At 31.7% G+C, this 13,718-nt stretch overlaps 1 protein-coding gene across 2 annotated transcripts in view; it reads left to right on the top strand.

Moving 5' to 3' along the window:
* The window catches only part of LOC123013991 (RNA pseudouridylate synthase domain-containing protein 2-like), a 344,356-nt gene that overhangs the window by 101,890 nt on the left and 228,748 nt on the right, over positions 1 to 13,718 (top strand). For both annotated transcript variants that reach the window (XM_044412876.1, XM_044412877.1), the window contains exon 3: positions 10,597 to 10,647. In XM_044412876.1, coding sequence (XP_044268811.1) covers positions 10,597 to 10,647 — 51 coding nt within the window. The remainder of the gene's footprint in view (positions 1 to 10,596; positions 10,648 to 13,718) is intronic.

The raw sequence follows: 13,718 nt of genomic DNA, 5'->3' as shown, positions 1-13,718 counted from the left end.
TACAGCACTAGTAATTATCATAAATATCTACACCTTACTGGATTGGAAAACCTCACACACCAACAAACTGGGATTACTCAGTGATATAACTCACCTTTGAATGACTTAACTATTCACTGATAACTTTGCTCACTTTCAAACTACACCTCTAAAGTGTGAGTGAAGACTAAAAACTCATATGCAGGTTTGAAGGCGTCGGTCTCACGGTCAACTTGGGTTGGCCTGCTTGACATCCTGGCTAACTCATAAATTAGGTTCAAGTGTTTATGTTTCTCGAAATAAAAGTCTCGGGGTCTTTTCGGAACTTTACTAACTAATTACCCTAATTAATTATATACAGGCTGTATTTTGAAAAACGCCCCAAGCGATAACTCCATTGTTATGATAATACTTCTTAGAACAAAGTTGAACATTTTTTGTCATCTATCGATTGGGATAGATGCTAAATTACTGCTGTTTTCTGTTTCACTGAAAATGACATCAACTTTATTTTTTTTAATGGAACACCTTGTATGTTTTACCACTTGCCTAAAACCAACCGTTTGTGAGATATGCGTCAATTAAAAATTTATTAAAGTAGGCAGTGGAAAACAATAATATCAACTAATGTTGACAAATATTATTACTTTGCATTTTCTCTTACTATTTTTATACTTTTTGGTGTCAATCATGGCTGATAATATGTTAACAGAAATGATTCAAGAATATTTTAAAGGCAATAAAAATAGTTGGAGACCCCAACGCCTTTACACTGGGCGGTTTCCAATAAGAAAAGTTTCAATTCGTCGACTTGAAGAAAATTTGAGGGTGTTTGAAGTTTTTAGCAAACCCAAATTAGAACAGTTGCCTGTGATGAGCCAATGTTACTTGCAATTTGGTGAGTTCATGTTCTTGAATTTTCTTCAACACCCATCTAATTCTGTATCTTTTTGAAATTGGCGATGTTCTAATTTGGGTTTTCTAAAAGTCCAAAACATCCTCAAATTTTCTTTAAGTCAGAAATCACCCAGTGTAAAAGCGTAGTGCTTTCCCACAATTTTTATTTCATTCAAAATATTCTTGAATCGTGTCTGTTAACACATTATCATCCATGATATAATTAACACCAAAAAGTATAAAAACAGTAAAAGAAAATGCAAAGAAATAATTTTTGTCAACATTACTTGATATTATTGATATTATTATTAATAAATTTTTAATTGACGCATATCTCACAAACGGTTAGTTTTAGGCATATAGTACTAAAACTTGCTAAAAGACAATTAAACAAAGAATCCAAAAATGGTAAAATATACAGAGTGTTCCATTAAAAAAAAAAGTTGATATCATTTCCGGTGAAACAGAAAACAGCATTAATTTAGCGTCTATCCCAAATGATAGTTGACAAAAAATGTTCAATTTTGTTTTAAGAAGTAACCTAAAAAATAATAGAGTTATAGCTTGGGGCGTTTTTTATAATACAGCCTGTATATACCAAACTATGTGAAAATAACTAAATTAAAAATGAAAAAAAATTGACCACTCGAAAATCCGCCCTACAAATGTTTCCAAATTTGACAGTTTGGCTTGAAATATTTGTTGCAAATCATTAATTACTTTTTTATATCAGACATCGCCTTAATAGTAAAATGACACCTATTGCAAAAGATTTTAATTTTTGTTGGAAGGCATTTTTTTAAAATTGCGGCAACTTTCAGGGTGCAGATCAAGAATGCAAGTTCTCCTTCTACAGTTAGTAGAAGGAGACTTGGATATTTCGATGAAACAGTGACAACACCATATCATCCAACCATATTAAAATAATCAAATTGAGATGACAAGAATAAATTAAAGCAGAATATAAACAATAAATCTCGACGCGAAAACTGTAATGAGTCCGAGCGCGAGCTGAAAATTAAGAATCCATGAAATAAGCCGACGCGAAAGAAAAAAGCCCACAAGATAAATGCTCACACGAAAAAAGATCACACTGAAAAATACTCACACGAAAAAAAACCCACACAGAAATAAGCCCACATAGAAAAAAACACACTGAGAAAAAATCTCACATGGAAACAACCCCACATAGAAAAAAACCTACACAGAAAAAAACCCACAAGGAAATAAGCCCACTTGGAAAAAAACGCACAATGAAAAAAGCTCACCCAGAAAAAAACTTATATGAATAAAAGCCCAATCGTCGAAAAGCCCTCGGGAAAAAGCTCACAGAAAATTGACTCACAGGGAAAAACAATCTCTGCTGTCGTGGATGAATTTATAATAGACTGAAAACCCGTCCCCGCCTATGTCTTAATACGATGTTTACGTTCATTCATAAGAAAAAACTTTGGAACGTAAACAGCGTAAAGACAAAAAAATTATCGCTACATTAGGGTAGATCAGTGTCAATGTTGGTGGGTCAATACTTGCTATTATAAAAAAATGCTCGAAATCTAGTCATTCGTTGGCAATGCACACTTCTTGTACTCTTCGGGCTAGGGAAGCTTGCGTTCGCACACACAGCCCTTTGAAGGTATAAATTTGAGCTGCGTACACTAATTCACTAATTGTTTCATGTGAACCCCCAAAAAACACACGTATTTAAATCTGGTGACCGCGGTGGTCATTGGCGACCAACATCTCTAGGGAAAATGATTGTTCAATCCATTGGTGACGACTTTGGCATAATCTGATGGAGCTCCACTTGTAAATACCGCATGTGTCGCCAAGGGCACGTCTTCGACCAGATCGGATAACACATTTTCCAAAAAATCCAGATAAACGGCACTAGTTAAACGTTGAGGTAATATGTGGCGTTTGAGTAGTTGGCCATAATGACTTGATTGACAATTTGATTTCAAATCGATGTGAACAATTCACCCGAAAGCGCATTAACGACTAACTAAACTGACACGTGTAAACAAGTGATAATTTTTTTGGACAAAAAGTTTCCTTTTTTCTGTATAAAAACTTTCACGGTCAACATTCAATGCAATTTATTTTCATTGATATTTTTACTTCCAACTAACAAGGACAGACACACTGAACGGCTTGTGAAAATCATAGGGGGGAAATTGCAAAAATAAAATTTGGATACGGAATTTGTTTGGTCTTCAATTCGACTTTTCATAACAAATGCTCTTAGTGGTTAAAATATTTGCTCGCAATCCACAAACACCCGGTATGAAAAGCATGTGAATCACAACTGACCACTGTCGAAAGAGCGTTCGTCAAGGAATAATTCAATACCACTTACAGAAGAAAGTATCAAATATAGCCACTTAAACAAATCCAAACAACCGGAGCGCGAAAAACACATCAACACCTCTCAAACACGTTTTAGGCAGAAAAAAAAAGATAATCAGTTATACCTTTTTTTATTTAATCAATTCATCTGGGCTTTATTGCTTAAGCATATTAGTACTTTAGCTGCTTTGATCATATATGTAAATGAAACTTCTAGTTGCCTTTTATTCAGTCATTAAAATGTCACTTTTATCAAGTTTGGAGAATTTTTTTTATTTAAAGCATAAAAAAGATGACATTCTATATTCTTTGTAAGAAATGGTTTTAGAATCAGAATAGCCATATTTCTATGATATTATGTATGTATAGAGCTACGTTCTTCAATAGTATTATTTTTTTAATTTTTTATATACCTGCTTGTAAAATTTTACATAATGATTTACGGACTGCGAGTTGTCATTTTGTTTGCATTTTCAGACCTCAAATTAATCTTGAATTAAAATTTAATTGCAATTATATGTTCTTTAAGCCAGCTCATGGAATTTTTTAATGGTCTTTTTATTTTGTATTTTTGCTTATTTTCTTGGCTTCGCAGTCGTTACGTTAGGTACAACGTACAGGTCTTCTATAATAATTAGGATGCCAGTATCGACCAATTACATTCCTCAAATTAGATGGTATTTTCGTTAATATTAGACATTTTTTGTTGTACATATTTTAGATTGTTTCAAGACTAACGAGACCGACGTAGCGACAGATAGTAGAGAATAAATTAATGTTTTTATAAAGTTTAAAAAACGCCACTAAGTTTTAATGAACTTGGGAAATGTAATATAAATATTTCAAGTACGTCTGATTACTGTTTTTAAATCACGAAATAAGGCTATCTCTGGTTGTTTTTTGTTTTGCTTAATTAGCGGAAATTTGCTGTTAAATAGTTTGTCGCTTGTTTGTAGGTCGAGGTATCCACGCATCACGGACTTTATTTCTAATAAGTTTGACATTAACTGCTTCTACAACTTCACATTTTACCTTAAACAAACAACTTTTTTCCAACACTAATCTATAGTGCATTTAAACTTTCATCTTATGGTGCCGTTAATTAATATAAGCTCTTCTATAAAACACGTCGTCAATCGAATCGTATTTTATAAATACATAAAAACTCTTATCTTGGCATTTTGTCAATTTTGACATTATTTTGAAAAGATTTTTCATAACAATTTCTGAATTTAGTAAAATTTCTGATCCAATTTTAGTGTTGGAAAAAATTGTGAAAACAACACAAGTTTTATAGTTTAAAAATCTCGGTTTATTAAATTCTCACTCCTTGACGGTTGTTCGAATTTAAGCTACCACCTCAATTTTTAAACTCTTGTTATCTCAGTAGCTATTTTACCTTTACTGTTCATTTAAATGTTATTAAAGTTTAGGCTGAAGCTTCAACTTTTACTCGCCATGTTGTGACAGTATATCTGCTTTAGTTTTTGCTTTGTATTACGATTGCTTCCCAGTTGTTGTTGATACCGGTATCAAAAGCAGTGGATGATAGTCTTCGTCTACGTCGTATGTGTCGTTATTAAATATTTACTCTTGGAACTTTTAATCTATCTTTGGCTTCTGCTTCATAGTATAATTCTTATTTGAAATTAAGTTTATATTTTAACTTGTGGTTTTGCATGCCTCGCATTTAACCTTTATCTTTGTTATTTTTAATTTTTCTTAATAAGAAACAACATCGTAAATTTTTCATTGTTTGACGTTGATTAATTGAATGCCATCGGGCAAGTTTCTTTCTATTAATTATACACAGGGACATTTTTTATGTTTGATAAAACATGCTTTCTTTAAAAATAATAACTTGTATTATTTTAGAAAACAAAGTTTTGGCCTTTAATTATATTAGTTCATCTCGAGGGGGAAAATATAAGAAACAATATTTGTTACACTTTTGTCGAAAGAATTGTTAATTATAGGTTGAAGCAATAATTCTTTAAAAAAATATCTGTGAGTGAGGAAGGAATTAGTTTAATAGTATATTACAGCCGAGTTGGGAGTCGAGGTAGTAATGAAATTTCCACCGAGGTTTGTATGCTATTTTATTTACAATTTTGCTTACATACTAAATTATTGCTGTTGATTTTGGAAAACTTGCTTCGATTGTACTTTATTACATCTCCTGAATGCTAATTTTTTGTTCCACATAATTGTGATGCCTACTTTGTACTGCGGAATCTCAAATTCTGTCAAAAAAATAAATTAATTATTAATATCATAGAAGGATCGGCTTTTGTAACTTTTTTTTATTGTTTGACAAAATACAAATTTTGCACATAGCCAGCCGTATTTTCAGGATTAAAGACGATATCCGATTTTCCAGCAATGTTGAAGCATTGACGTAGTTGGTATGCTAACTAAACTAAATTTGATCTTGGTTTGTCAATTAGAACTTCGCATTTTGCTTTTCGGATAAAATTGATATGATTTGTCAATTGAATCAATTATTTCACAAGTCTTAAAATACGTCGTCTAGCCAATTACCTGCTCTTCGATTTTTTTCTTCAATCATTAATAATAAACCTTTAGGTGCCGTAAGTTTCTTTTTATTACAGTAAAACCTCTCAACAACGGACACCGATGGGGAATCTTTAGTTGTCCGTTGTGGAGAGGTGTCCCTTAATGAGAGGTGTAACAGTCGCAGAGAGTCACAGTAACAGAGAGGGCCAGTAACAGTCCTCTGACGGGGTCTTTCATTAAGGGACAATCTTGTCGTAGCTTGGCTTCCAGTTTTCTAAATGTTTCAGGAACCGGATGCTTTCGATTTGGATACCTCTCCAAATACAGAGCTGCTGCCACAGGAGTATTTTTCTTGCATTCTCTATGGATTAAGAGCAAGCCCACTTTTTTGTTATTTGTGTAATAATACATTGTACACTGGCGGGTACGGAATTTTGGACGATTTGTCATTCGACTGGCATAAAAATGTAAAACGGGCCTTAGGCAATTAACCTCACTTTCGGTTTTTGTAATTTTTATCCTGAGAGCGAGAGAAAAAGTGACAACAAATTAAAATAATTTATTGATCTTATATAAAAACACGTATTGTTGCCATTATCGTTTCGGAAAATCGAGGCCAAAAATAAATTTCAACTAAACTAAATTTTAGTTTCAAACGTCAATCATAGTGACAATAAAGCGTGGCTTACATTGACATTTTCTGTCCAAAATTCCGTGTCCGCCAGTATATTAACGAAAATTGACTATTACTTTTTAAAAGTCAAAATAAAAAGATATGCAAAGTATTCTTGGATTCAATTTTATAATTTTTAAAAATGAGGAAGCTAGACGCCTATGTGAGTTGTATAATGGGTTGCTGCTCAAATTATTTATTATTTAATATTTATTATTAGCAAGGCTAAGTTGATCAACAAATTATTGTTTATTTGCGTTAGTATTGAAAGTACAATTATTATAAATAATAGGAACGTTACTTGTATTATAATTACTATTACTTAAACAAAAAGTACTAGAAGTAGAAGGTACCGTAGGGGGTGAAGAAATATTTGTTGAGATATCAGTAGCATTTAATCTGCTTTGGAGCTTCTCTGATTTTCTTATAGCTCTCGTCGTGCAAATTTTTTTTGGCAAATTCTATTTTGTTTTGTAGAGAATTCCCAACATTTGATTTTGCAACCTTTGTTAATTGCCATCCTCCGTGACGTTTGAGTCGCTAGCTAGAAGTGTTGCCGAGCTTCTTTGAAATGCATGACCAGTGTAAAGAGAATAATCCTTCAGATTTAAATATTTTGCAACTTTTGATGGCCAACTACCAATGATATTTCTTCCAACAACTTGATTGTGGCACTTTCCATTGGAGAATTTCATGAAAAATCTATCAGAAGCAGCATTCTTTGGTTGAAGATGAGCATATTTACGATAAATCTCAAGATAGTCGATTATTTCATCTTTACTGTTGGTAAAACATCTTGAAGTGTTTGTCTCAGTGAACGGTATTTTAACTATTATTAACAATCCTTGATCTTCGATATCCGTAGCTCTTATGTTGTAAAGCTCTTCTCGTCTCCAAGCACCCGTAATGCCAAAAATCATTGCGATGTAATAAAACAATTTATTTACAAATATTAATAAATTAATAATGAAAGACAACTAACCTTTTGAATCAAATATTCGTTATCTGCTGCTTCAGTCAAAAATTTTAAAAGATCTTCTTTAGTGAAGATTTTCGATTTTTTTGGTTTCCACCCAGATGCCTTTTTCTTAAGAAAGGCAATTAATGTCGCATACTTGAAATATCGATAGAATTATTGAGGAAAATCGTACATTTCGGCATCGAATATTCCGACCATAAACTGCCTGGAGATTTTAGCTTTTCGTTGCGATTAACGAAATAGGCAAACAGCACTTTTTCATTAAAGCCATTTAACTTCTTTTTGTCGCACCACTGATTGAAGTTATCGTAAGTATTTTGATAACGGGATCACCGCACTGCAACCAATCTTTCATGCATCTTCTAATTCAATGTTTTTGTTGTTTTCACTTTTACCCATTATTGATGCAGGGGATAATATAATTAGTTTTCTTGGAGCAAACGACGCCAAAACCAGCAAAAATTCAATATGGTGAAGCTTGTTTGAAATCAAAATTGTATATCCATAACAACGAATGTATCAAATGCAACTTTAAAAACTGCAGTGCAATTATTATTGTATTTCACTAATTGTATTATTTAACACAATGCAAATTAATGCCGTCGTGCAAAAAAACGTCATAAGCATCACGAGCGTTATTTGCGTTTGGGCTGCGCCCTCGGTTCCCACATATTTGCCCTCAATTTGGTAAAACGTACCTACCGCTCTTAATACTTATAACTATTACTTCCACGGTGAAATTAGGGAATCCATACAATTTAGTTCAAAAGTGTGTGCCACTATTTGACAAACTATCCGTCGAGTTATGAGTAAAATGTCTTTGATAAAATTGTACACCTCAAGTTTTCAGACGTAACACTCTGTGCATGTGCTGCCGATTTGTTGGCAACATCGCATCTGCAGTTTTTATCACGATTTACTTTGTGAATTAAAGAAGAATCTGTGTAGTAACTAGTGAAATATTGTCCTAATGAAGCCCATTATTTGAAAAAGATAAAAGTTTAAAAAGTCGTTATTTAATTTATAGATTTGCAACAGTTTATTGTATATAATTTGCAGTGATATGTTGCACCAGTTTTGTCCAACTTACAACATTATCTCGAGTCAAAATTTTTTAAAGTATTAATGCCAAGTGTTATTTATAGACGCATAACAATTTAGATACGGCACATAATAATAGTTCGAACTTAGAATTTAAAGCGGTTGTCATTGATTTATCTTCTTGGCTTGCAACGTTAGAGTTCTAATTTCGTTATTATTATCAATTAGTCTAGTAGTTCTATTAAAATTGTTCAAGGACTGCACAGATGTGGCATAAGATGTCCTTAAGGAATTGCATTGGCAGAATGTTTAAATATTATTATTTTTTCAATGATTACAAATTTTGTGATTTTCAAACTTTTACATTATTCGGTTACTTATTTTCATTTTTTGGGATTTTCATCATTCATTTCTAATTATGTAACTTAAATTTTATATCACATCTTCGTATTATAAGTAAAAATTATAACAGTATAGCGTAATGTTTAGCTTTGTATTGCGAAATCATTCGTATTTTTGAAACGTTTTTAATTAAACAATAATGGTTAATGTAATGTGAGCTCTAATTAGTTTTTTCCTCATATGCGATATCTCGTGCGTCGGGAACCGTTTTGAGCAAATTTGCTTAGTTTAATTAATGTATGGGACGTGTCTTGGCATATTACATATACTTAGAAAGTTTCCGAGTCTGGCAGTACAGAATTCTATGACAGACATGAAACTACGATTGTCATCTTCTCAAACCTAATAGCAGGAATAGTACGAGTAGATAGGCGGCCAACTTAATTTATGCTATTTTAAAAGAAAGCAGAAACTTAATAATTTTGTCTTTACATCGCTTTTGAACTAAAATAAACTTTACGTTGTCATTCGTGTACGCCGCCAAATTGTGTTTCCATCGTTTGAGAAAATTGAAAAGGAGATTGAACGAGTTGTTATAGCTTTTTGAGGATTCACGTGCAAATGAGCATAAAGGTGCAGATGTAAAGATAACTCAAACCATTACGTAAGGTAAACGTGCGAATAGGGGATCAAACACGTTCCTGAAATTCATGCATAGAGTTCATTTTATTATTTCTAAAGACCCGCTTTTCTAATTAGGTTTATTTGTCGCGCGAATTTTTATTTTTAACTGATAATCTTATTTCTTTCTTATTTGAAGATAATTTTGCATATGGTTGAATTATTTTTAAGATAGGCGTTGTTTCGTGCAATTATTTTTTGTGCTTTTTTTAATGATTTTAAATACATAAAAACTTGGAAAAGTTTAACTATAGATGGTTAATGGTTAAAACAGTTCTAATTCTATGCTAATGAAATTTACCTTATAATTTTTTGCAGGACTTGAAATTAATTTTCATCGGCTTGATGACAATATTTGTTGAGGAGATATTTGTCGTCATTAATTTTTTAATAAAATGTTTAGTGTGTTGAAATCTTTTCTTTGTTTTTTGTTGTTTTAATATACAGTATGTTTCCGGATTGGGTTTACAAGAGGAAATTTTTTTGTCTTTTATTTTACGCCAAAACTGCAAAGAAAAAACATTTTTTGCTTCACCTGAAACGAGCAAACCTGTAATTAAAACTTCATTATTCTGATTCGGTGGAAAGAAAAGTTAATTTTTCTCTTCATTTTCGACTTTTTCTCTGCTTTTTAAGTGGTATCACATTGGCGGTTTTATTTATCTGACAACTATGTCACTTTGACAATTAATTTATTAATTAAATATGGATAGTTCTTGTTAAAAATGACTTTGTGTTTTATCTTAAAGTGGTATTTTTGAGTTGCTATTTATCAAAATTATGTTTTTCACAAACATTTTTGTTATCTAACTTGCAAAAACTCATTTGTCAAAGTGACATCATTGTCAAATAAATAAAACCGCCAATGTGATAGGACTTAAAAAGTAGAGAAAAATTTTCTAAGTGCAAAATCAAGAAAAAATGGACTTTTCTTTCTACTGAGTTAGAATAATGAAGTTTTAATTACAGATTTGCTCGTTTCAGGTAAAGCAAAAAATGTTTTTTCTTTGCAGTTCTGGCGTAAAATCAAAGATAATTTGTTTTACCTCTTGTAAACCCAATCCGGGGACATATTGTATGTTACTTGTGTTTTTGTGCAATTTTTGTAATTAATACATTTGTGTTTTTATTGTTTTAGATGGGCACAGCACTTTCTATAGAAGTCAAGGATTTGCCAGGCGATGTAATGGTTAGTGCAGGTTAAAAAAACCTACCTATGTTTTGCATACCACCGTATGTGAAAAAAGAGAAAGTCTTGTACGAGTTTAATCGGATTCATATTATAGATGTTCCAAAATTGGTCATATTAAATAATAATTTATTTTTATGGATTAGTATATTTTCTATTGTTTAATAGTTTATACAATATTATTTATAGTATACTATTTAACGAGTATAGTATAATGGTGGCTATAATTCAAGAATTATTTGCGAGTCACATAAGACGTTTTATATAGGATCTGTTTTAGACACGAGTACAATGAGACAGAATCGTTAATTATAAAAAATTATAAAAAATTATTTTATAAACTCGATTTCCAAACGTTCTGGAAATTCCTGATGAACCGACTTCTCTGAAACTTCTTCACAGGTATTGTTCTTTCTCAACATTTTCTTCGATCTGATACAGATTAACATGCCAATGTTTAGAGCTTGAAAACTAATGCATCATCCTTTTTAAATAAAGAAGTAAGTGAGAGTGAGAGACCAGAAAAACATTAAGAAGTACAAAAAAATTGACGTTTTGTCATCGCGATGTAAACGTGGTGAGGTGAAACGTCAGATGACGCACCGGTCAACCCCCGTGATTTTTCCCATACAAATATATATTTTTTAGATAAGAAAAAAACAAGCTTTTTAAAAATGACAGCCATCTATGATATCTATTTAAGAAAATACAGGTTTATTTTATTACGGCTAAATAAACACCTGAAGAAAATTGTTAACTACATTATTAAATTCTCCGTAAAAAGTGCCTGTATAATGTTTGTCAACAAGTCGAAAACAAAAGACGATAGCGGAATGCGGTTTTACCCAATATTATTTTCTCAAAAAAATGGGCCCCAGAATGTATTACTTGTTTTTGGCTAAACCTCTTAGTTTCGGAGATTCCCTATTCGGACATCCAAAATGCAGCACCCTGTACAGACAAAATATGGTTTTATTCTTTCTGAAATTAGTTTTCTATTATTAAAGAAAGTACCTAAAATGTTTTGTTTTGGTTTGAAAAGTCGTTTCCACAAAAGTGTTATCTACGGTTCTGGTCAAGGAAAATTAATTTAAAAAAAATCTTTTTTATATGTACAGAACTGGATTGAAAATATTTAGTGGTTTACACGATAAAATTTTAAAAACCAATAATTGTTTGTAGCAAAACAATATAATATTATAGCTAAATCAAGGAAGCTTCTGACTGCAGTGATTAATGAGAGTGATTAATGACTCATTAATCACTAGTGATTAGTGGGTATTATTAACATAGAGCAAACAGACGTATAAGGGGTACATTATACAATAGTCGTGGATAAACTATTATTATACATCGGCGACTAATTTCAGCGCATATTGCCGTTTTACCTTTAGACTTGTCATTTTATTTGAGGTTCCACCTGCATACCCATTTAATTATTTAATTTTTGGAAACCCATGACAGTAGTTGTTAAACTAATCACTATTTCATTAATAGTCATAAACTGCAGTTTTTCAGAAACAATTATCATTTGTTCTATTAAGAGACGGCATAAATATGATTCTAGTTTATCTATGTTAATCACTAACTAACTAAAAACGTTGTAATTTTGAAAGGGTGTACAAACTAGAGAAGATTATTCAATTTTTCAAAATTTGTAATCGAGTTCGTATCGGAATATGTATTATTGATTGCATCTTAGAGGCACAGGCTTCGTAAAACACCCTGAACATACTTTTTATTATATGATGTTTTTTTTAAAACTTGTTTCGTATTAAGTATTTAGTGTACTTTATATTTAGTTTATAAATCTACAAAACTAACACATTCTGAGTAAGTATTAAGCGGTAAATGGAGAGGAGGATAAATCTCTTCCGCATAAACTTGGGGACAGCCAGAAAAGACCTAGATTAAGTGAATGAAAACCGGAAAGGTGTTAATACCGACACACTTTAATAAGGTTTTAGTCTTGGTTAAAAGCTCAGTCAGATAAAAATAAAACTCTCTACTTTATCGCTACAAAACCCTTACCGAAACGAATAATAATAATTAATTTATGAAATTAGTTGAGTTAGGAGTGTGTATGTGGAAAATTAAAATCTACTTTGAAGGTTTTTGCTGATAATGTTTAGTATCTATCAATTTCCCACATACCTTTTTAATAATAGACTTTATCGTATCATCATCTATTATATTCACTTAATACGTTCGATACGAGACATTATACCAACTCAAAATATATTAGGTACAAAATCATAGTAAACAATCCATTGATCTTTCAATTTTTGACACCGAATTTGATACATTGCCTCTCCTATTCACACGATTATCTTGCAAATCTAAAATGTTTCCACCGGCATTTAACATGATTTAAACCATCTCGGACGATGCGGAGGTGACTCGGCTAACCTCGTCACCTAACATCATAGATGAATACTTTATCTAGGGTATATAAATAGATGGAGTACTCATGTATATGTCGTAGTCATTGGGCGTAATACGTCATTCCGCGGAAAGCCTAGTCTTTGGCCGTACTGCCGGCAGACGCTGTAATCAAATGAATATTCCTTTGTTTGACTGAAATTTTACGTCATTTCAGGGATTGCCCACTTAATTCTCGTCAAACAAAGTAACCCGTTAAACCATTACATGTTACAGCGTTTGACGGAAGTGTATTTAGTCATTTGCTGAAAAGTCTTGAAATGTTTGATACTTTCTGTAGAAATGTAAATTTTTGGTAGAAGAAAAGAAAAGCCAAAAAGCTAAAATATTTTTATTGTAGCAAAATATTTGTTTCGTTTATTTGGAATAATGTAAACATATAATATTATAAAATCATATAAAAAACGTTAAGTACATGACCTAAACAACAGATAAAAATATATTTTTTGCCTTCAGGTAAATTAAACAAAAGTAAAAATATATTCTTTAGAAATCTTTTGCAGCCTAAAATATGTACAACTGAAATAAGGGTGTATTTTGAGGTTAGAAGTCTTTTACCTCCTTCATTACTTCATAACGGAACGGTTTTTTGGCATCTTTGTTTTTCAAACAATATTCATTTAATTTGT

Source organism: Tribolium madens, unplaced genomic scaffold (genome assembly GCF_015345945.1).
Source record: "Tribolium madens isolate multiple individuals breed KSU strain unplaced genomic scaffold, Tmad_KSU_1.1 Scaffold_96;HRSCAF=242;Tcas5.2_LG5, whole genome shotgun sequence".
NCBI lineage: Eukaryota > Metazoa > Arthropoda > Insecta > Coleoptera > Tenebrionidae > Tribolium > Tribolium madens.
Note: the sequence above shows the minus strand (reverse complement) of the source record. Positions and strands in the feature narration are given on the sequence as shown.